General features: G+C 36.1%; 1 protein-coding gene across 5 annotated transcripts in view; it reads left to right on the plus strand.

The window, feature by feature from the left end:
- Positions 1–25,998, plus strand: part of SASH1 (SAM and SH3 domain containing 1) — a 1,700,050-nt gene that overhangs the window by 804,849 nt on the left and 869,203 nt on the right. For 4 of the 5 annotated variants that reach the window (XM_044068900.1, XM_044068881.1, XM_044068872.1 and 1 more), the window contains exon 2: positions 3,857–3,985. In XM_044068900.1, coding sequence (XP_043924835.1) covers positions 3,941–3,985 — 45 coding nt within the window. In that variant the 5' untranslated portion in view covers positions 3,857–3,940. Of the gene's footprint in view, positions 1–2,331; positions 2,585–3,856; positions 3,986–25,998 lie in introns of those variants that run through there. The other variant, XM_044068890.1, reaches the window with a different exon arrangement.

Consider the following 25,998-nt stretch of genomic DNA (forward strand, 5'->3'; position numbering starts at 1 on the left):
CTCTACAGAGGAGACGTGAGGTGGTATTCATATTGGCTAGAGAAAATTTGGCCAGTGCATTGGAGAACTTGCCTACTCTTTCTGATAAATGCTGTGGTATCTTTTACATGCATCTGAGCTACAACCAACTTTGTCAACTGGGGCCTTGGCTTAACATTTCATTCAAAGGACTGCGCACTCAGGAGATTAATCCAACTAGGTAGGAATAGAACTCACAGCCTTCTAAACCAAAGGCAAGTGTGCTATAAGTTTAGCTATTGAGAATTGTACTACTGTTGCTTTTTTGTTTGCTTTCTGTAGGGTTCTAACTACTACTGTTAGTTTTACTATTAGTATTGTTTGTTTATTTTTGTCATTATTAATGGCAGTATGATTGTGGATTGCTTCCAGCATTTCAACAAATAGTAGTACTGATGAGTCAGATGTGGAGATTCTGTCAGGAAATTTATAAAAGCTGGAATGTAGTGGGAGAGAGACATCACTAGTAGGAAAGTAAGGTGGTGGTTGACCGTGGAAGACATACATGCAACTGAAGCAGAGAGGAATGAGTGTTGGTCAGTTTACCTCATATACCTGAAATCAATGAGGTTTCACAGAGCCTTGGAAGATGAACTGCATATGAAAAAGAGGGCCGTCATAAGGCAGAGGGACAATGACTTGTGGATTGTGAAGAGGTATTGGTTTAACTGAGATCGATATAATATCACAAACTCTTACAAAAGTTGGTGGATTCAGCACCAGTACCAGTACTTTAGTTGGTATAGAGGAGATGTAACCCTGTAGTGTACAGGAGCAGTAACCGTATAGGGCACAGGAGGAGCATGATAAATTCCATTCAGGTTACAGTTGAGTAGTATGCAGATTTAGGGAGATTTTATCTGTCGTCACATTCTGTGCTTCTGTTCCCCACTGTAGGCAGCACATTATATGTGTATGTGTGTGTGTGTGTGTCTTTTGGGGGCAAGGCCTAGATAAGAAGAAAATGTAAATGTTTGGTGAGACCTAGAAAAGGCTGGTAACAGGGTGCCTGTCTGTTACAGTGTCAGTGTATGTAAACAAAGACTCCCTTAAAAAAATTGGTATGACGTATTGGCTAACCAATGAAAAACAAGTTAACGGACAATCCCATGAAAATAGATGTTAACCAAAACTTAACTAACTTCTTGCCCTTGTTATATATGCAAGTCCATCATGAACCCACTGATGCAAATGTACAGAGACTCCAGTATTCTAGTGTAGTACATTATCTTCCTGACTCTCTCTCCCTGTCTCTCTAGTGTGACACACACACACACACACACACACACACACACACACACACACACACACACACACACACACACACACACACACAGTATAAATGCATACAGTGCTTTTTTTTTCAACATGCTGTCATTCCTAAGATTTGTTTAGTACAGCATATTTGTTGGCTGGTTACCCATGGGGTACCACAAGTTCTTGGAAACGAAAAACAGAAATACACAATGGAAAAAAAAGATACCCTCCTACGCATACTAATTTCATGTTAATAACTGTCGGACTTCTGCCATGACCATAAACTGCTGCATTTGAATCCTTTCCAAGCTCTGTAATATGTAGAAGTAAGAAGACAAAGATGAGTGCAAAGAATAAATCCAGTTTATGTACTACAGTTTTTACAGCTGTAATATCTTGGGGCTTATCAGTTCCATTCACAACTTGCTTTTTTTTTTTAGATTAAATGAGGCTCTGAAATACAAAACATAATGCATTCTGTTATGCAAAGTACAATGCTTTTTATCAGCTCTTTATTGCAAGCATTCTCCAGTGTTCACCCCGTGTAGTAATGCCAAAGCATGCTTGAGAGGGATACCATTCTGTGCCCCGGGTATTAAGAACTACATTAAAAGATGACATCCTAGATAAGAAAAATAACAACTATGTTGTGTTTTGTAATAAAAACAGGCACACCACAGCTACACTTTGACTGTGTCACATTATTGCTGCTAGTAAATACTGGCAGCCCACCACCACCATCACCAGAAAAGATGTACCAGGTGAGAGGAAAAAGTGAGTTTGTAGCATTCCTAAATGCAGACATTCTAGAGCAGCAGTTGGTAGCCGGAAAACTTGGTCACATTTAAATGTTTACCTGTCTCTCTTTTTTTCCTACCTCTTTTTTAGTAGAAAACACACAGGCTAGAACTGATTGCAGCTTGTACTGTCTGACTTGCTTGTGTCTAGCTAGAGTGTTTTCGTAACTCACTGCAGGGGATATGCTTTAGTTTTGTGATACCTGATACAGCATAACAGTAGGCGGGCTCTAAATATCCCACAAAGAGATCCTTACCACTTCCAGGTTCAGCTGGCCATTCATTAACCGTCACTTTTAAAACTATTGAAACTTGCTAATGTTGATTTTTCCTTTCTGTAATTAATGGGATAATTACAGGATGATGACCTGTATGCAGAAGTTATGGCTTGCTCTTTTAGTGGAGTATGACAAGACAGTCACGGGCGTGTAACATCTGGAGTTGTTGAGCTGTATACGATACAACCCTGAAATCATGGGAAGCTGTTTGTAAGCCTTTCCCAGCCCTATGGGGTGAGTGCTTCAGTGCGATTTAATTTGATGCCATGTCTTAGCATAATAAAAGTTCTGACAGTCTTATCAGTAAGCCGAGTCAGTTTTTGTTTCTTAGTATGTACACAGCTAATATCTTTCTGTTGTACTGTAGTTATTGTACAGCCAAAACATACATATCTCTGCAGATGTCAGTCAATTAGTTGGCATTTTTACCCTTAAGTTGTTCTTTTGTTTTACATTATTTTTCTGCTGAAGCTTTAATGAAGACAAACAATATGGCCGTCTAGAGCATTAAGCAAAGAAACAGGAGACTTCTACTTAAACTTTTATTGTGTTTGTAAAAAAAAAATTATTTAAAAATTGATGCATGTTAATGGGATTTTGAAAAATAATTGAACTATTAGCCCCTAGACGCAAAGCAGGGCCATGTTCATTGCTTTGTGTTCTTCCTTTATACTTTTTTTTCAGGCTTCAGGTGTGTTCATTGTACAGACTTTAATTCTTCAATCAATGCCTGCGTTCATGTTTCAGGTTTGTTCATTGTATGCAGTCACTGGCTGCGTTCAGGCTTCAGGTGTGTTCATTGTACAGGTTTTAATTTTGCAGTCTCTGGCTGCATTCAGGCTTCAGGTGTGCTCATTGTACAGGTTTTAATTCTGCAGTCACTGTCTGCGTTCAGGCTTCAGGTGTGTTCTTTGCACAGGTCTTAGTCACACATTCATTATCTGTTTAGTAAGTTCCAGAACCATTTCTCTTACTCCAGCATGTCTGCTTCAGTGCTTGTTGTTTTTTTGAGCTCATTTTTGCCTGCTAAGCAGTACTTCTGTGTAACAGTAGATGTGATTTGAAACCAGCCTACTTTCCTTATAATTTTGTTGCCCAGTAAACGAGTAGGTATTCGCAAGAGTGGTTCCTTATGAGATCTACCACATAGGAGGCAACTTGTGCATGTTTTCCCTGAAGTAGCAAGAAAGACAGAAATGACAAGACAAATCTTTTTGACTTGGTGAATACCACGGCTGTTTTCCACAGTGCCTCTCCCATGGATGAGACTGGGTGATGTGGCACTTTCAAGTGGTTTATTATAATGTTATTGAATGCTGTTTGTTCATCTTCAGTTATTAGAAACAAGATAAAGTTTGTCTTTAGTTTATAAGCATTAATGGTACTGCTGGTTGTACTGTCATGCTAGTTCATGTATAAATGCTACCAGGATTGTATCATAATCTCCGAATGCTTGTGCCTGCTGAAACAACACCATGCTCACTCTTTCTTTTTCTTGTTTTTTAGGATGGTTCTTTGGGGAACATTGATGATTTGGCCCAACAGTACTCTGATTACTACAACACCTGCTTCACTGATGTGTGTGAAAGAATGGAAGAATTACGAAAACGAAGGGTCTCGCATGATTTTGATTTGGTGAGTATTTCTTCTGAATGACAACATCTCAGAATGAATTTTGTAAGACAAGCACATTTTAGACCAGGGTCATTATTTTGAGTCAGAGTTACTGACGGAATACATGGACTGCTTTGGTCCCTTCTAATTCTTCCCCTTTCACAGTGTTTGGCTCGAACCGCAAATCACAGATTGCTACAGGCAAGCCTATTTGAATTTCCTACCTACAATTGTGCTACATGTATATTATCATTAGTAAAGTTGCAAGGACCGTGCCCCAGTAGCCTGTCCTCATTACTCTGTGTGCATTAATGTCATTGTTATACCTTTTCTTTAAAACTCTTCTGTTCTTTATTCCCTTTGTTGAGTTTTCTAAAGTCACAAGAGACCCTTGAAGCCGAGGAGGTAAAATAAACATGCACTCTGTATGCTTAGTTTCATTACACTTATTCGTTACTTGCCATATGGCTGAGCTGCAGTTTTTAGTTTCTCATTATACTTGAGGTTTTCGGTAGGTTTATTATTTCTTCTTTAGTTTCTGAGCTCTAACTTTAAACACATCATTATTTTGACTTCAGCAGCATCCAGAAATAGTTGTATGTAATCATTCTGCTTTACCATACATATATCCATAATGTGTGTATGCATGTGTAATTCATTCAGAAGCAAGTCAGTATAAAAATATGATTGCTTTTAACTCAAAAGGATGACTAAACTACCTGTACCCATATAGATATATGGGTGTTGTACTCTACTCCAAGCAGACAAAATATCCAACATTGAAAAACGGAACACTGACTGCTGCTGTGCATGCTTCAAGGTCTAACCTCAGAGCAGGCAAAACCAAAAGCTAGTGTTTCTGCCCTCCTAAGCATCCCATGTAAGGGCTGCATATCCCACACCCCCTGCTAATTATATGCACTAACTTGGAGATTGCACAGTCCCCAGGGAAAAGGATCTATTCCTCTACCCAGAGACTGTCCATCTCGCGCAAATGCTGTCATCTGTTTCTGTTGACCAAACACTTATCAGTGTTTTTTACCTTTGGTAATGAGTACTTAACATATGCTTGTGTATGTAAAGCATGTTTTTTCCCCAGATTTTGCAACTCTTGCCACATGTTTAGAAAGCTCTTTCTCCACCCTTTTGGCTAAGTAATGTAATTTACCAAAGCAGCTTCCAAGTTCAACTTGACCAGTAGGAATGTTGCCTACATCTCAAAAGATGTGGCACTGAAGTCTGTGTTCCTGCTTTCTTCTGCTCAACTTCTGCTTCCACTAGTAACAATTTCCTAGTATGTCTCCTTTGTTGCTAAAAACTGGCTTGCTTCTTCCTTTGTATTTTTTTTTCCTCTGACCATAGTTTCTTTTTGAATAGTTTTTTTTTTAATACATTTTACCTATGTGAACGTGAAACACTGTCTTTCGGCACACAGTTCATCACAAATCATATACCAAAACACCACTAGCTGAAAAACCATAAAAAAAACAAGTCCACCACACCCCCTAAATTATGTATATTAATTACATGGTCGTACAACAATGAAGAAAGGGGGAAAACCCAAAAAACCCTAACCACCCTAACCACCAGCGCACACAGTACATAATACGGCAATGAACTTCACTGCAATGCAACACTGTCACACTAAAGATACACATGCAATGACTGTTATGTATATGTTTTAATACTATGCACATTTCTATCTGCTTATTTATTTCTCAAGGCATTTTATCAGGAAGCATGCACTGAGAATAATGTAACTCATTTTCAGAATCATCCTGGAATCAGTACTAACGTTATGGGGCATGCACAGTATGAACTATGCAATGCTTCAACAAAATGGAAATATGATGTGGAGATGCAGAATGAAAGGATGTGTTAAAAGTAGCTTATCAGGTGGAAAGCAGCTAACAACATAGTATTTTACTCCTGTTATGCCTGACCTCACCCCAAAAATGTCCCACATGGAGTGAAATAAGATGGCCGTTTAAATTGCAAAACTTCATTTGCATCGTTCCCCAGTTATAAGAAACTCCAGGCTTTGTACAGTAGTCATATATATGAAATTCACTGCAAAGGAGCGTAGCAAATTATCACCACTTCCTCAACACTGTCTGCTTATCATTGCACTTTTTTATTCAGTTGTCGATTGCAGGGCACAGGCTTACCGTCATTGTGCCCAATGTAGTACTTCCTTAGTAGGTCCACATATTCCTGAGGTACTCTGCTGTTGCCGAGGTACTCTGCTGTTGCCATAAGAAGACTGATCAACATGCCAGTGATGTGCGTCTGTTGATGACCCCTCCCTTCCCCGCACTGCACCTGAACCATTCACAGTCTCACTTTAGATGGCTTCCCTTGTTGTGCATCAGCTTTTGTGAAAAGTTTTGCAAACTCAGTATTCCGTAAACTGACCATTTTTTCTTCCTATGTTTTCTGATGCAGCTGTTGTAACATTTCAGGTTGTATGTGCTTTCTTTATTGATTTGTTTGTTTCTTTGGTGAATGACAGTAACTTAATACAAGAATGGCATGCAAACATTTGTGCAGCCGTATTCTGCATGACAGAAATAGGGTCTGTACAGATTTCAAGCACTACTTTTAAGCAGGATCTCAACAGCTTTCTATACTGTGGGATAGATACCATTCTGTTTTCTAATGCTATTGCATCCAAGTACCTGCCACTTGACTCCCTGTGCCTTTTATTCATCATTAGCCTGTTTTTTAAGGTCCTCTAAGTTTGTCACAATCTTGATCAGTTAAATTGATTGACAGTTGCATCAACACAGCTTTATAATGGCATGAATTTCAGGGTGACATGTCTGTGAATCTATAATATATTCAGTCTACTTAATGAAATGATATGGTTTGCAGGGGCTTTTGACACAAGCCAAAAAATCATTTTGCTAGTGCCTTAAGACAGTGATGTTAATTATAATAGTAACAGTAATAGTAGTAATACTGATAATAATATAATACTCATTTTGCTAGTGCTTTAAGACAGTGATGTTAATTATAGTAGTAACAGTAATAGTAGTAATAATGATAATAATATAATACTCATTTTGCTAGTGCCTTAAGACAGTGATGTTAATTATAATAGTAACAGTAATAGTAGTAATACTGATAATAATATAATACTCATTTTACTAGTGCTTTAAGACAGTGATGTTAATTATAGTAGTAACAGTAATAGTAGTAATAATGATAATAATATAATACTCATTTTGCTAGTGCCTTAAGACAGTGATGTTAATTATAGTAGTAACAGTAATAGTAGTAATAATGATAATAATATAATACTCATTTGTTAACTATGCTCACTGGACACGATCACTTTTCAGGAGCAACCTGTGACTTGCTCGAATAGGAGGCAAATGAAGGCTGAGAGAATCAAACCTTGTACCACAGGAACTAAGTCTTAACTCTGTGCGTCAGCTGTTAGGCTAATGACCTCAATGTATGAGTAATAAAGTTAAGGGCTGCAGAGACAGCCACCACAGAAAAAAAAAAGCCTGTAGTGTAAATATATTGCATTGCAATATGTACTTCTCAAGTCTTTTATTGTTTCTTATTTTGGGATATATTATTAGTTCTATTGTAGATTATTATGCCATCTTTGTAAAAGTGCCTTTTTTTCTCAGCCCAACCACACTATCACTTAAAGGAAAACTAAAGAGCGTTATTCACAAGGTAAAACACTGCGGTATAATACAAACCACAATTAGCAAAATCCTCTCTACAGTGATGTATGCTGGGAACTTGGCAGTCAACATTGCAAATTCTACCGTGCTTCCTGCCATCTGCCTTCATTGCTTCCCATTTCTGTGTTTAGGGCCTGACCCCCTGCACCCTCTGCTGTAGTCCTGATCTTCTTCCGTGCTCGATTTGTATGCCATAAATTACCATACCTATGGGTTGCTAATGATTAGTGACATCATATGGTTCCTTCTTCAGTCTTCCTGTGTCTTGCAGTCATTCCCACACTCTCACTAACCCATTGTTTCTTCCTTTCTCCATCACTGCAATGTTTTTCCTGCCTCTCTACCCATCTGTCATCATTAAACATGCGATGACTGCTGTGTCTCTCTCTAGCATCACTAGGGGCTTGTTGAAAGTTACATACTATGCAGGAGGAGAAGGACAACATCTGATCCTGCCTTAGTGATTTGCAAGCTTTAATTATAACTTCAGCACTTTACCTGTCGTTGTTGAAGAGGCATTCTTCAGGTAAAATGTTTAAGTTAGTTTATTTAGTAATTGTTAACCATGCAGGAGCACTGTATGCAAGTTCTTATTTTCTATGGCAATATTCATACTACAGATGGAGTTTATGGGAGTCGAACATGGATTGACAAGATACAGCTTGTTCATAGTTAATCTTACCTTACTCGCACCATACTGTCAGCCATTCTAAATTCTTCCTGGCTTGTTAATAATATTTTCACTTTCCCAAGTACCACTACCATTAAAAGTGGTATGTACTCTTGAGTATGCACTTGTGAATATGGTGTCCTTCAGATGAGCCATTAAACCAAGGCCCCATCTGCCTAAACTGGCATTAGCCCAGGTAGATGTAAAAGATCTCATGGCACCTATCAAAAAGAAAAGATGCCCAGGCTATTTCTCCTAGGAATATAAATACCACCTTGGGTCTCAACCGAAAAGAGGCAACTCTAACCCAATCAGCAAGGATCTGTAAATATGCATTTAAAATTTCTGTATCTGTTAAAGTACAATTTGTTTTAAAAGAACTCTGGCAAAGAAACAATTTTGCTACAAAGTCCTCTGCATAATATTTATTTTAATAATAACTACAACATTTATCACTGTGTACCTTGTTTGTTAAGCACCAGTAATACCTTCTAGGGTGAGTGTTGCAGGAAAGTTGGATGATCTTGGTTGTGCAGACCCTCCGCTGTGGTATCGGGCTTCACAACACCACTAAACAAGCGATTATTTCCATGTAACACTCACTGTTTTGGGCATGTTGCATGTAGTTTTTATTAAGTAGTTCTGCACTGCTGAGACCCGCGGTATCAGTGCTGTGGTAGCGTTGTCGCCTCACAGCAAGACGTTGTTGCTTTCGATTCTCAGCTAGAATGTCTTCTGTGTGGAGGCATGCGTGAATGGGCGGGCCTTCGTTGAAGGTTGTGTGTCAGGGCTGGTAACTCGGCACATAAAAATCCACTACCAAACATTAGCGGACTGGAGTCCCACTGTGGCGACCCCTAACCGGGATAAGCCGAAACACACAACAAGTTCTGCACTGCTGAGCACTGGGATAGCCTTCTGCTTCCCTTGCAGCCTTGAACATGGTTAAATGGTCATCCAAAAATGAAGGAATGTGCATAACTGACCATTGATGCTAAAAACTGTTATACTTGTATGAAGTCTTCAGAGGGTCTTGACTGTGTCTGTTCTTCATGTATTGTTTAATACACGTGCTTGTACTCTGTAATACTTAGCCTTAGTGCTGGTATGGTAGAACATGTTTTGAATACTGTTTCCTTTCTGAAGTACTTAATGTGGCAAACATTTGACTTTGCTAGTCGGTGACTGCCATGTGCATTTCATATTATTTGTCCCAAAGTGGCATTGCAAATGGGAACTTTTTGCATGTGATTGCTGCATGTCATGGCTACCCCTAGAGAGGGAGGACTGCCTAGGTATAATGCATCTCCCTGCCCATTTTGCTTTCTCAAACACCTGTTTCATATCTGCTGCCCCAGAAATTGTCTGTCCATCTTTTCTTTACATTGCTGCCTCCTGTTTACAGTTTGTACTCTACATCTGATTTTGTTCTTCAGGCGAGACCCCCTTTCCCTGCTGGTTTTGCAGCTCAAATGTCTTCCACCATTTCCTTACTTCATCTTATCCTCTGTACAGTCAAAAGAAAAATCATCCCAGTACAATTGGAGAGCCAAAATACCGTTAAGTGGTTATGGTAGCTATTTTATCCACCCTCACTGAGTAAAAATATCTTTGAAAAAAAAACTGGGATTGAAAAATGTTAAAACTCACAGTCAAATGTGAATTAACAGCCTCACAAAATTATTACATTAATATCTTTGATAAAGAAAATTATAACATACCTGCTCAAAGGTGAGGAAAAACAGACAAGCAAAATATAATGCTGAAATGATTGTGGAAGTTTGAACATGCCAGCTTTGACAACTGGCTAAGGTAGATCCAGACTGTATACGTGAACAGTTTGAAAACGCGCATGAAATGTAGCTAAGCTTAGACCAGATGCGCTGCTTAGCTGTGATATACATTGAATTTGTCACTGTGGACTGGCGAGTTAAAGCTGTATGCATGGCACCTTTACATAACTCATCATTTTACTCATTTCAGTGCAGAAAGCATTGCTGCTACAAAAAAAGTTAAGAAAGGCATAACTGACCATTGACTTCTTACATAATAGAGCTGCATTGTTATTCTGTGTTGTACTGTTATCTTTTTAGGCAGTCATTCATAATTTGTGTTGTATAATTACAGTATTTGCTTGGCTTTGCTGTGTAATAAGAGCCTAGCTGAAAAAAGTATCAATCTGCATAATTAAGTAAACAAACGAATTACCGCAAGTGCTTTATAGTAACATTGGAGTGGGGATTCAGAATTCAAGTGGAAAGAGATTTAGCAAGAATGGCATCACTGAAACTAAGACAAAAATTGCCTACTCCAATGCTGTCAAGTAAAGTCTGACTCGTGTAGCAACCCCATGAACAACCAACACAGTCTACAAAGCTTACCAGGCACACGGAGAACAGAAGTTCCTGTCTCACACAACTCTGTGGACTATTAGATTAATCAGTCTGCCTACCATATGCCTTTGGGCTATGGGAGGAAGCCAGAATTCCTAGAGAAAACCCTGGCAAACACAGGGAGGACGTACAGACTCTGTACAGAAGCTACTGCAGCTGAGAACTAAACTAGGGAATCTCTATTGGGCAATAATTTACTGACTACGCCACCCAGTTAGACATAGCGAATGCTTGCAGTAATTTTGTTAATGCTAAGATGAAACAGAATATATATGACTGGGAAATTGTTCTAAACTAGGGTTTAATGGTGAACAAATGTGTGCATAATGTACATGGTTACAGCCATATCACGAAGTGTATGAGTAACATTCAGATGTTGCAGTAATGTTATGTTTGTGATAAATCACCTCCACTTATGGATGCTGAGATAATTGCTTCGGTAATATAGCACTACATGCTGCAATCAGATGGTTTACTAAAAAGAATGCCGAACCAGGCAGAAGAAAGACATTGACTGTGGGGACAAGTTGTACTAGTAAGAAGGTGACTGTCCAGAGAGTTCAGATCCTAAAGTTGTCAGTGGGGAAACGCAGACGGTGTTTTGTATGAAGCTGTGTGTGTGTGTGTGTGTGTGTGTGTGTGTGTGTGTGTGTGTGTGTGTGTGTGTGTGTGTATAAGATCAAGAAAGTGAGTAAACAATATAGTAGTTTGTTTGTGTCTTTCAGCTTTTCCCGGTTAGGGGTCGCCACAGCGAAACTCCGGTCCGCTAATGATTGGCAGTAGATTTTTACATACTGGCTTGCCGGGCCTAATGCACAACCTTCAGTGAAGGAACACCCATTCACGCATGTTGCCACACAGAAGACGCTCTAACTGAGAATCGAATGGGCAACGTCTAACTGTGAGGCGACAACGCTACCGTAGCACCACCACCGCAGTACTAGTAAACAATATAGTAGTGTCGTATGTTTTTGGGGGCAGTTCTCTGTGATGGACATACATCTCAACTGTCCAGACATTTGTTTCATATTTTTGGTCTGTCTCTCATAAAATTTGTGGTTTTCTAACAAACCATTGTCGATTGAATTCCATAAAAAGCTTGCATTTCAGGTTCAGACTTCATACCCTTCAGAAAATGCAAGCTAATTCAAAACCTGTTGTTCTAGCAACTTTAGGGTTACAAGAGCAATATTTAAAATCTGTTCCTGATATTGGACCTTTGTTGCCCCAGTTATTTTTGGCTTTGCACAGAATTCTTGTGTTAAGTAGTTGAGAGGCATGATAACTGGTACCATTTTCAAGGTGTACACAGACCTTGTAGCCAAAGGTTGTGTAAATTGCATGGATAATGAAGTAGATTTAATTAGCAGCCATGCAGTAGCCTTCTATAGTGAGTCAGTATGAATGTCATTGTTTGAAGTCGGAGCACTTCAATGCATATATATATGGATTGAGAAAGTGTCCTCCCCCACAAAACAGAAGTTCTTGGATGTGCTGGAAAGGCAAGCACTAAAACAGGTATAATATATGCAAAACTAAACAAAAAAGTTTCTGAGATTGTAGGATCATTTTGATTTGTTAAAGGTCATATATATTGTATTGAAGCAATGGATTTTGGACAAAATTACCCGGGGCCAAAAGAGGAGGTGCATAAGGTGTGTGTTTGTGCTTATATGGATCTACTTTCAAATCTCAAAATTCTACAATCCCAAATGTCATAATGTTGACATGAACATGTCGAAAACACAATAACCAGAAACTCCAAAACATCAAAAAAACAGAAGGCAAATACAACCTTCCTCCCTACACCATGAAAAACCACACCGACAAACAAATCAAGAACAACGTATTACTCTACATTTAAGCAGGGGGGTCCCCTACATCCCCCCAGTAATTTTATATATATATATAAACTCCAAGGTCGCACTACCACGAAGAGAAATGCAAATCTACCGTTACGCGCCCTACACTTAACATTGTGCACTTTTCAACACCATACCCATGAGAAACGCACACACCATACCTCTACAAAAAGCACCACTTGAAAAACTAATGCACACAATCGCCTACCTACTGCGATCTACACATCAAACTTAACAACAACTTAAAACATAAAACATTTCTCTTCCAAACCCTTACGTACTGCACACCTACCTTAAGCTTCTGTACATCACCACATATTGGCTGCCATATCTATATCCCACAAACCACTACACCTTAAAGGAACAGCATACAATTAACGGTAACACTGCACTAAAACTGCCTACATTTTCGCATTCTCACATTTGTTATTGTGAAATTTTGATAAAATTCTCAACATTTTCATCTCGATGTTCTGATACTCGCAGTTAAGGTCTTTCCAGATTTGAATGTAGATCCATATATATATATATATATATATATATATATATATATATATATATATATATATATATATACACACACATACATATACATACACATGGGTCTACTTTGATTCACTGACAACTCGTATAACTGAATTTCAATTCACCCTCAAAAAAATTGCTGAAAGCTCAAATTGCTGAAAACTCATTTCACTGAGTCACATTTCATTGAATGCAAGTACTGATGGGCAAATAAAAGTATATGCCCTTTTCCTGACTGTAGTGCAATCCTGTAGTTAGTATATGTAGTTTGGGGGGCACAGCCCCCCACCTAGTTAGCTTTTATATTTATGAATCTCATTTCACTGTAAGCTGACAATATAAAACCAAAAGTAGGGGCTGTGCCAGTGAAATGTGATTCAGCGAAATGAGTTTTCAGTGATTTCAGCTTTCAGCGATTTTTGGTGTGTGTTTTGAAATTCAGTGAAATATGTAAATATGTGTGTGTGTGTGTGTGTGTATATATATATATATATATATATATATATATATATATATATATATATACATTTTTTTCTTGAGGAAATTAATGAAACATCTTGAAATAAAATGTATACTTAAGGGGCGAAGTGCCTCCAAAATAAAGTTATAAGTCCAGTAGAAAAAAGAGATTAGAAGCACACCACGACAATCAAAGCCAACTTAAAAAGCTGATATATCCTTTATTGTAAAAAGTAAGCGCTTTCACGCCTCACAGGGCGCTTTTTCAGACTTTAATGAGAATAAAAAGTAAAAATCTCCATTATATCTCTACTTAACCCTTTCATAAGCCAATGAAATCTCTGAAAGTTAATTAGCTAATTAATTCTAATTTTCAGCATTTAATTTCCTTGACATTAGAGAAATCTTATAAGAACAGTTGTTGACTGATTGATATTAAGCAAATATCAGTCTACTGTGAGTTTCCCTAAAGCTCTAAAAATGATGATAGAGTATATTCATGCACATAATATGCTTTCATACAAACAAGCATACATATATAAAAAAATTTAATATGAAAATATAAAAATATAAGAATATGAAAATATAAAAAATGTATATATATATATATATATATATATATATATATATATATATATATTTGTATATTTATATGTGCCTCAATGTATACCACTATATAATGTATAAACATATGAATATGTATAAAAAATATATATATATGAATATATAGTGAAAATTTAATATATAATGGAAATTTTATATATGTGTGAGAATGTAAGTATAAAAGTAAATATAAAAATATGTATAAAAAATGTGTAAAAAATATATATATATACATATATGTGTATGTAAAAATCACATGTATATATATGTAAAAGTAAGTTATAAAAATCAGTATTAAAAATGTATGAATATGTGTACTTAAATGAGAGATGCTTATATATGCAAGTGAAGAACTATTTGGAAAGAGCAGTGTTGTTACTGTCTCAATGGTCTATCTTTCAAAAAGGGTTTTAAAGAAACTCTATCATTGAGACCATGTCTAATATCAGCTTGTAGTCTGATTATCCATTTGTTCTCTTCTTTTTCAGTAAAGTTACTTATGTTTCCTAGCCTTGTGGTGGTGTGTATCAGTTCTAGAACCATGAACTTAAATTTATGTGTGGTATCATTATGAATCACATGTTTAGCTATGGCGTTGGTCTCATTCTCTTTGCTTATGGCATGTAGGTGTTCCCTAATTCTTTCTCTTAATGTTCTATTCGTTTTACCAACATAATACATATTGCATTTCTGACAAACACCTAAATAAACAACATTTCTGGAAGCACAACTAGCATAGAAATCAAACTCATAACATACTTGTGTGTCAGGATGTATAAAAGTATTTCTATTATATATATATTGACACTGGTTACAACTGTAACAAGGAAAAGTTCCCTTTTTTACTGAAAGTGTTCTTGTCTGTTATAACATAGTAGTCTCTTCAAAGATCTAGTGTTCTTGTAATGAAGCTCGGATGTTGACCTACTATCTTACTAATCTCTTTATCTAAGGTCAAAATTCTCCAGTTCTTTCTAATAACTTCTGCTATCATTCTATTACAGTTAGTATAAGGAATATTAACTCTTTTTCCAATCTTGTTATTTCTTTTCTGGTGAACTACCATATTATTATTCTGTTGTTCAACACCTTCTATGTATGGACGTCCTTTACCTGTTCGATCCACATAATTTAGATTCTCTAAATCTTTTTTACTATAACCCCTGTCTGATGAATCCTTTTCTGTGTCTATTAAGGCTTTTTCAAAAATGTCCTGTTTACTAGTTAATCTTGAGCATCTTAATGCCTGGTTCTTTACCACGTTTTTATATATATGTGGGGGATGCATACTGGTTCTGTGTAAGAAGGCATTTCTTCGACAAGGTTTCCTATATATAGATGTATGTATCTTATCTCTATCTTTTGAAATCAACACATCTAGAAACTCTATGGAATCTTTTGAGCAGTTACTAGTTAATGTTAAAAAGCTAGTGGTGCCATTTATATAAGTAATAAAATCATTAAGTGATTCATAGTCTCCTCCCCAAATCAAAAAGAGGTCATCCACAAATCTCTTATAGAGCTCCATTTTCCCCTATCGTTCAAACCTATGAACAGACAAGAATGGAGTCCGTATTACAAGGGGTGCAAGAGGAAGACGTCCGAGGAGCCATACGAATTCCAGAAGAAAATTCTGAAGCCAGCACAAAGGACTTAATAGTGAACTTATCGAAACATACTTTAACATCAATGGAGGTAACTGTTTTGAATATAGGATGATCATTTATTCCTTCACAGTCTGTTGATGTAACTAATATTATAAAAGACCTTAAGTGCTTTACTAGAAATGTAGCAGTAGGCTTACTATATAATAATGATGACCAAGGTTTAATGAAAAACAATGTCGGTGTATTTTCTAAACCATCAACTTTTATACCTCCACTACACAGTTATTTAGAATGTTTTGAAAAAGCATGTACTGCGGACTTATTAGCACTGTTTAATGATAGATCTTCTAAGCCAAAAACACAGTTTTTTTAATTTAACTAGTGAAGAAAGACAAGCTTTAAATGACTTACAGCATAATGAAAATATTGTGAATTAGGCCTGCGGACAAGGAAGGTGCCACTGTGATATTAGATAAGGATTTTTACGAGAAAGAAATAACTGACATGTTGTCTGAACAGTCTACTTATAAGTGCCTAACTCCTATGGAATTTAATGTTTTAATTAAGAATGTATACACAGATTTATATGATATGCTAATGTGCTCTATTATAGACAATGATCTTTACAAATATTTTCTCATTGAGAGACCACTAGTTCCTATGTTTAGAGGTTTACCGAAGATTCATAAGAACTTACAAAAACCACCTCTGAGACCTATAGTCTCAGGTAAAGGATGGTTAAATGAGAGCATCTCTATTTATATAGAGAAACAGTTAAAACCTGTTGTACAAATAACTACATCTATTCTTAGGGACACGCAACAGTTCTTAGAAGCACTAACTACATTAAATAATGATGGACTCTTGATGGAAACAGATTATCTAGTAACCCTGGATGTAAAGTCCCTATTCACATGTATACCCAATGATGTAGGTCTAGAATATTTAAGGTTGTACCTAATTCAGAAAGATATGACAAGGGATGAAGTAATTAAGATTATAATGTTATTGGAAATAATTTTGAATAACAATGTTTTCATATTTGCTGATAAGTATTTTTTGCAAACAGGAGTGGCGATGGGTACTCCATGCGCCAACTCATATGCAAATTTAGTACTTGCTTACTGGGAGCATACATATATTCTACAACATACTGGTTTTTCTAAGTATATTAGACTTTATAAGAGATTTGTGGATGACCTCTTTTTGATTTGGGGAGGAGACTATGAATCACTTAATGATTTTATTACTTATATAAATGGCACAACTAACTTTTTAACATTAACTAGTAACTGCTCAAAAGATTCCATAGAGTTTCTAGATGTGTTGATTTCAAAAGATAGAGATAAGATACATACATCTATATATAGGAAACCTTGTCGAAGAAATGCCTTCTTACACAGAACCAGTATGCATCCCCCACATATATATAAAAACGTGGTAAAGAACCAGGCATTAAGATGCTCAAGATTAACTAGTAAACAGGAAATTTTTGAAAAAGCCTTAATAGACACAGGAAAGGATTTATCAAACGGGGGTTATAGTAAAAAATATTTAGAGAATCTAAATTATGTGGATCGAACAGGTAAAGGACGTCCATATATAGAAAGCGTTGAACAACAGAATAATAATATGGTAGTTCACCAGAAAAGAAATAACAAGATTGGAAAAAGAGTTAATATTCCTTATACTAACTGTAATAGAATGATAACAGATGTTATTAGAAAGAACTGGGGAATTCTGACCTTAGATGAAGAGATTAGTAAGATAGTAGGTCAACATCCGAGCTTCAGTTATAAGAACACTAGATCTTTGAAGAGACTACTATGTTATAACAGACAAGAACACTTTCAGTAAAAAAGGGAACTTTTCCTTGTCACAATTGTAACCAGTGTCAATATAAAATCGAAATACTTTTATACATCCTGACACACAAGTATGTTATGAGTTTGATTTCTATGCTAGTTGTGCTTCCAGAAATGTTGTTTATTTAGGTGTTTGTCAGAAATGCAATATGTATTATGTTGGTAAAACGAATAGAACATTAAGAGAAAGAATTAGGGAACACCTACATGCCATAAGCAAAGAGAATGAGACCAACGCCATAGCTAAACATGGGATTCATAATGATACCACACATAAATTTAAGTTGATGGTTCTAGAACTGATACATACCACCACAAGGCTAGGAAACATCAGTAACTTTACTGAAAAAGAAGAGAACAAATGGATAATCAGACTACAAGCTGATATTAGACATGGTCTCAATGATAGAGTTTCTTTAAAACCCTTTTTGAAAGATAGACCATTGAGACACTAATAACACTGCTCTTTCCAAATAGTTCTTCACTTGCATATACAAGCATCTCTCATTTAAGTACACATATTCATACATTTTTAATACTGATTTTTATAACTTACTTTTACATATATATACATGTGATTTTTACATACACATATATGTAGATATATATTTTTTATACATATTTTTATATTTACTTTTATACTTACATTCTCACACATATATAAAATTTCCATTATATATTAAATGTTCACTATATATTCATATATATATATATATATATATATATATATTTTATACATATTCATATGTTTATACATTATATAGAGGTATACATTGAGGCACATATAAATATACAAATATATATATATATATATATATATATACATTTTTTATATTTTCATATTCTTATATTTTTATATTTTCATATTAAATTTTTTTTATATATGTATGTTTGTATGAAAGCATATTATATGCATGAATATACTCTATCATCATTTTTAGAGCTTTAGGGAAACTCACAGTAGACTGATAGTTTTATTAGTCCATATTTGCTTAATATAAAGATAATTCTATCAGTCAACAACTGTTCTTATAAGATTTCTCTAATGTCAAGGAAATTAAATGCTGAAAATTAGAATTAATTAGCTAGTTAACTTTCAGAGATTTCATTGGCATATGAAAGGGTTAGGTAGAGATATAATGGAGATTTTTACTTTTTATTCTCATTAAAGTCTGAAGAAGCGCCCTGTGAGGCGTGAAAGCGCTTACTTTTTACAATAAAGGATATATCAGCTTTTTAAGTTGGCTTCGATTGTCGTGGTGTGCTTCTAATCTCTTTTTTCTACTGAAATTAATGAAACACATGCAAAAACAGCAGAGCTTGTTGAGAAGTTAAAAGATAAGGGACATAAGTACTTCCATGCAATAGGCATGTGTCATAAAAGTAGCACCTGCCGGCATAGTGGCCAAAACTCCTGACTAGATGTTTTCAAGGAATGGATATTTCGGAGTCCACTGAAGTCTGTCTTTCTTTCTTGTCTGAATTATTAAAATTACTTTTGGTTGTTGAGAAAAAAAAGCTGCAGGCTATTCTCCATGGATTTAAATTGTGTTTTCTTCCGGAAGTTAAGTATCTCAGAGCATTTATATGCAACCTTCTTATTAGGCAAAACGTCATATCTAAATATGTATTTAAAGCAATTTCTGCTGACAGTTCACAGAAGTAACACCCAAAAATTAAAGGTCCATACTGCGCCAAGAAAAGTCAGTTCAGGAAATTCATATATGCATTTGTGTATACTTTAACTCAACAATATAGTCTGACCATGGAAATGTACAATCTGTAGTAATGCTGTCAAACAATGTATATGCCTTATCGCTTCAGTCTTGTCTTCCATTCAGTGTTTTCCATACCCGTGTCCTGTTTTAGTTGACTGCATGTCTTTCTCTGTCCCTAGCTCGGCCTGAAAGTGAAGGTGTGAGTGCAGAGCATGTGTAATCCTTTTCAGACCAATAATAAATGAGATTTTCAACTCTTTTTTTTGCAGCTTACACTACCCTCTGCTGCCAATTGTTACTGGTACACAGCAGGAAATAAATACACAACACAAAAACACTTTTTGAGAGAGATGTCAGTAAAGTACAAATGGCAAACCAGAATTGGGTCAGACAGAGAAAAGTCTTCAGACCAAACATTTTCAGTGCTGAACCTCGCATAACCGCTGCAGTCAGTTTCTACGTCTCACATTCTACAGCCATTAACTTAAAGCGAAGAGAGTAATGCAATGAAAGGAATTGCACGCAAAAGCAATGTAGCTAAAAAATGTAGCTAAAATAATCTGATCAAGAAGTAATAAAAAAGTAATAACATAATGGACTTTTTTCTATAGAAATTAGAGATTTTGCAGACAGCCCATACCCATAGTCAGTTCAGAAATGTTTCACTTTATTAGCAAAATAAAGGTTTAGTGTTGTACAGTTTTAGTTGTTTCCATTGTTTTATAACATATTCATTTATTTTATGTGACAAATTTTGGTTTTCTGTAAAAGTTATAGAGGAGTCGGAAGATATGTTTACTCTAAAATGATTTATTTTACATTTGTTGACCGGTTTTGTCTGACTGAGCTGAAGAGCCCTTTTTCAGCGGAGGCCCAGGGAGCAAAGTTCCAACATATTATGTAATTTTCATTATAAATTAGCATTAAATAGCAATGTTACAGGATTATTACAAGGCATTAAATAGCAATACAATGTTACTTAGTGCCAATAATCAGGAGTATAGCAAAGCTCTTTCAAGATGTACAAAAAGAAATATGTGATTAAGATGAATATAGTTTTTTGGGGTAAGTGGTTACAAAAATCCAGTTTTATCATAATGTAGTTGCATGAAGGCAAGACAATTACAATAGAATGTTTCTCTGAGACAATTTGCTTAATAGAGTTTAGAAGACAGTAGAAAGAGTAGTCAAGGGAAGATTAGAGAGAGCTAGTGAGAAGAGTGAGTTAAGGGCAGAAAGTAGATTAAGGTAGGGGAAGAAGGGGATGTTAAGGAGGGAGAATGCAGTGGCAGGACCAGTGACTTTTAAAGTGCTCTTTGGTGGCGGTCTTAAATTGTTTAGGTGTGTGTAAGGGTCCTGATTTCTAGTGGGAGCCTACCCAGACTGGGATTATCCTATTAAAAGAGAGATGGGTGGTAACCCTTACTAAAAAAAAAAGCAATCTCTTGTTTATTTTCCATTCTTTTTATCTACTCCCTTTCTGTTATCCTGTTTTCCTAAACTTTGATCCTCTGTGTCTGGATCCCCTAATGTAAGAACTCCCTCTAGTTTTTAAAAAAATGGATGAGTCAACCCACTAAATGAACATGGAAAACAAACACGTGGAGTCCAGTTGTGTTCTAAAGAGCAAACTCTTGCTGCACTGTTTGTTTTAGAGTATATTCCATTTTTATCACTTTTGAATAGTGGGTTAGAGAGATATTTTTTTTTTAGTTTTTGTTTATGGTGTGGCCATTTAGTTTTTTTTTTTTTCCTTTTGAAATTTTTAGTAAATACAGTTTGATGCGTTTAATATTTATCTTTGCCATTTTGTTGTTTTCAGTAGACTTTCACTGCTAAAATATACTCTTTAAGTAAAATGAAAGGCTGCATTCCTTTAGGGAGGTTAAGCATAGGTCCCAAACAATTACTTTTTATATAGGTAAACAAACCCCTGTAGTGATTATATTTATTTTTCAAGTCTCAGAAAAGAGTGATGTTTTCTGGCACCCATTCTGTTACTGAACACTACAGATTAATTTGGGTAATTCCTATGCCCAGTTTCATACACACATTTCACATTTCAAAACCATCTCAGTACTTGCACAACTGTATTTATCTATCTATATTTGAAAAAATAGTAGTTTATCAAATGGAAGTGTTGTGAACTGCTGTTTGATTAATGATTGTTGAAAGGTCCCCAGAAAATAAATATGTGTGGGAAACCTGTACAACCACGTGCAAGCACTGTGCCTTATGCTTAAGTTACCATATATCCTGAAGATGTATTTGGTTAAGTGTTTGGGCACGTAGTCCTTCTCATGGGATTTTAAGGCTGGGTATCTGTATCCTTAAGCACTTTGTTTCCCATGTGTGTTAAATGGAATTCTTTTAATCAAGTCACAGTTTGCAGAACTGTCCCGTGCCAATTTGTAATACAGCTATGACTCTGTATTTTACAGCAAAAATGCTCCACTCTATATATATATATATATATATATATATATATATATATATATATATATATATATATATATATATATATATATAAAAATTTGTGAGACACAACTTACTTTTTTCCTAGCCTACAATGTACTGGAAGCTTTAAATTGTATTAGTTTTGTTCCAGATTAAACACCCTTGTCCCATGCAGGCATTGGCCAAAGCTTTTATTAGCACCAGTCCAAAAAAATTAAATACCTGTATGACAGATTTATTTTATTCATTTGTTAACCAAGTATGCTCACTGTTAGACATAAGGGCCTCTTTTCATCAGTTACTTGGCAGCATTGGCCTGTTGTAATGACTTTGTTAGTCGCACAGTGCATGGATGACACAAGACACTGAGTGTCTGATAGTGATGCTTTAGGTGGAGCGCATGTTCTAATGGTACCAGATCAGTGTGACCGACCCTTGAACACCTGCTGCACGATTAGAAATGACTGAAGATTTATATGTAAACAGCCTGCTATGCACATCTGAAAGATTTAATTACAGATGCAAAGAAAATCCTTTAGATTAAAGACATTGTTTATCTAGGTTAAACTGGAATAACTGCATGCATTTTCCTGCTGAGATGATGTGAATCTGTGTTATAGCATTTTGTTCAGAACAGTTTGCTGGCACAATATTCGTTACAACAAGAATTGCAAATGTCTGTAAGTCAGTTTTGTTCTGAAATATTTTGAAATATAAAGCTTTTATAATCTGTTTTTTGGTAAGCAGACATGTATAGCATAAACATATGGCTGTTGGCAAGCTTGTCTGAAACTTCTTTGAATGCACTAATGGTAATTTACAGATACAGTAATGACTACTGGAACTGCTTCGATTTCAGAAGTAAACAATGGGAGGTGCCATAGAGTAGTACTAATCTCCTGTTAAGCTTAACCTAGGCGGTTCAAAATATTCTCCAAATCGGTTGACTTTTCATATTCAACGCTGCCATGATAACAGGGTTGGTATTGTTTAGACATATTACTGAGGTTTGTTGTTCTTGATTATAACTGTCCATGTTCTGTGACAAAAGCTTAATAACAGTATTACAACATGTTGTAGACATGATGATATCACAACATGTTGTAAATAATATCACAACATTTTATAGGCGTATCTACTTTTTTTGTTTAATCGGTCTGGATCAGTGTTCAGGGCGTTGGTTGTGTGGGATCTATACATAATGTGATCGAAGAATCTCTTCTTCGAACACATAATAATTGACATGTATACAGAAATGCTGTAAACCTCAAATGGCCATGTCCTCAAATTTTTTCCTCTGGGAAAAAATTCACGTGGCCATAAAATAAAAAAAACAAACTTTAAAACACTAATTAAGTGGGGGGGCTGTGTCCCCCACATCCCCTAACTAAATATACCAACTCCAAGATCACTCTACATTGAAGAAAAGGGCAATTCCCGATGACGACCAACTGAATTTTTTCCCCAAGGAAAAAATTCGAGGATGTGGCTGTTAGTGGTTTACAGCTTTCGCCATATATGTGTCAATTATTATGTGTTCGAAGAAGAGATTCTTCAATCACATAATATAAATCCGGTCGTGTGGTAATTATGGGATGGAATTAGACTGCTCAGGTTTTGTGATGTGCAAAATAAGTGCTGCTGTAAGGTCCAGTACCCATAATGCTACCCTGTGAGTGAGGTGCAATGTGGTTCTTCCTGCTTAGGCAGTTGATACCATGTTAGTAATGAATAAACCCATTTAGCATTTATTCCTTATTTTGCCATCAAGTTTGAGATCTAGTGTAGATCTTTATGTACCCAAACACCTTAGTGTCAGAAAGGGATTAAGTAGCATTCATGCATTGGATTTTTACTGGCCAGATGACCAGAGCCATGTTATCACCAGTGGGTTGTAGCTGATAGAAAGAGGCAGCAGCACCTAAAAAAAATCGACAAAGGTTACTTATAGTATGCAGGTAGAACTTATGGATAAGTAAAGAAACCCTGAGTTACTTCATCAAAGATGGCAGTTCTCGCTACAGAGGTGAAATGGTACATGGAGGTGCTTAACAATTGTGTGCTGTTTACATGTGGAAAGCTTCATGTTTCACCATGGTATATTAAATGAAAGGTCTGAAAGAGAAGAAATAGCGTGGTTTTACTTGGTTTATGCAGTGCTGTTAAGGATAGATGTGGTAATGACCATAGTGGTGAGAAGAACTGAAGAGGATTTTTGGAAGCACTGTGGAACATACAGTATTTGCTAGTAAGAGAAAAGATTTTAAGTTTCATATAAAAAGATCCTCTGTTACACCCAGTGACTGAAATCATAGTAATGGTTAAAAAAAATCCCAAAGTATGTGCTTCCCATTGCATTTAACTCGCTGTTAGAATTTCTGAGCAACTGCTTTAAAAATGTTTGCATTTTAACTGAATGTTCTGCAGCTGCATGAATTTGAAACTGAAACTTTTGTATAGTTTTCTTACTATTTTACATACATTTCTTTACCAGAAAGTTTTGAATTCTTAATTTTTTATGAATCACTTGAATTCCTTGACTACTTTTTCAAATGTAATAATTACTGAACACCTTCCAGTCTATTTGCCATAGTAGGATGCCAGCAAATGTCCCATTGTTGTAGAAAAGACAGCAGATTGTTTCTAAGCTTCACTGCACTTGCAGTAAGAAGCCGTGATGTAAGATGCTGTTGCTATGGCATGGTTTCTAAGGTCAAATAAGATTTCCTGGTATAAGTGTGGCTGACCCATGTATGTCTACCAGAGCCACCAGAGGAAGGAAAGGTGAAAGGCAGGCATAAACCCTCAACATACAGTTATGGGAATTCTGAACTTCACTTTTAGCAGTAGAAAATACGAGGTGCACAGAGTAAACTGTAGTGATACTTTTCAGTTGTTTTTTGGATACCTCAATATCGGGCTTGTTAGAATACGTTAAACTTTTTACTAATTACTTTTAACCTGTGTGTGTACTTTGCTCAGTGTGAGCCATATGAGTAAAAAGAACAATTGAGATTGACGTTTGACTAATGTGGAATAGAGTAGTGCATTAGCGCACATCATTAGTGTTTCAGCGATGGTCACTTATAGCAAGCAGGTGCAATGCATGATCATAAAGATACACCGCGTGCGTGTTATAAGTAACATGCTCCAACAGTTTTGCCACTAGACCACTTGGTGAAATTGATACTGTTGAACTGAATGAAACTCTTGGGTAAAATGTGTAGGAAACTACAAAATGAATCCGGGGCTGGGGTGGGTGATAAAACAAGTAATGGAAATGAGGAAAACTAGTCCCAAATGGAATCGGCATGATAAAGTCACACTTTTTTTTTAGTATAATTATAAATTTAGTATAACAGTTGTACTTCTACTGTCCACTTCAGTTCTGTAGGGCAGTTTGGTATAAAACCGGAAACAATAGTTAAGGACATTGGAATTCTACAATATTCTTGCAACTGTTACAGCAGAAAAAAACGAATCCACTTTTCTTTACCTTGCTGGAGATGATGATATTTAGGTATTCAGTGTATTTAGTCTTATGAAAGAGCAGTTGATTGAGTTTGCTATTAAAGACAGATTTTAAGTAATGTTATGATCCTGGGCAGAAATTGCTGTATATTAATTTGTTTTTCTCTAGAAGTCAAGGGCCACAAGAGACTGTTGATGCCGTTGTGATTGGACTGATGCATAAAGGTAAAGACAGTGATTTTGGAGCCCAGTGTGGTTCATGGTGAAGGACAGAATTGTCTGGAATAAACCGATGATAAGATGAGAATCAAACGTTTGCGAGAGCCTAAGCCAGATTCTGCAGATTGTGCCACAGTAGCTAGCAATCAGTGGACATTTGTATTTGATTTGTGCTGGAAAGCTATGCACTAACGGAGAGCTCCTGGAAAGAACATTCATTGAATGGATCCAAATCTCTTTGCAAACTTTTGTGAGAAAGACAAACTTTTTGCTAGGTACAAGAACAACCAATGTCTCCTGCAGCTGGGAAGAACTACCCTAAAAATGATGGAGGATGTGCAATCTCAGGTTCAAAAAGAAATTGCATCGTTTTTGTATTTTCATTAGAACTTTGAGTCCACAGACATCAAGGTCACAGCACAGATAGCAGTAATGGTTCCTTCTGTCTGCAGATTTGGAGTGAAGAAGAAACTGCTTAGTG

This window comes from Protopterus annectens, chromosome 1.part0, assembly GCF_019279795.1.
Source record: "Protopterus annectens isolate FY-2018-M chromosome 1.part0, PAN1.0, whole genome shotgun sequence".
NCBI classification, from domain to species: Eukaryota; Metazoa; Chordata; order Ceratodontiformes; family Protopteridae; genus Protopterus; species Protopterus annectens.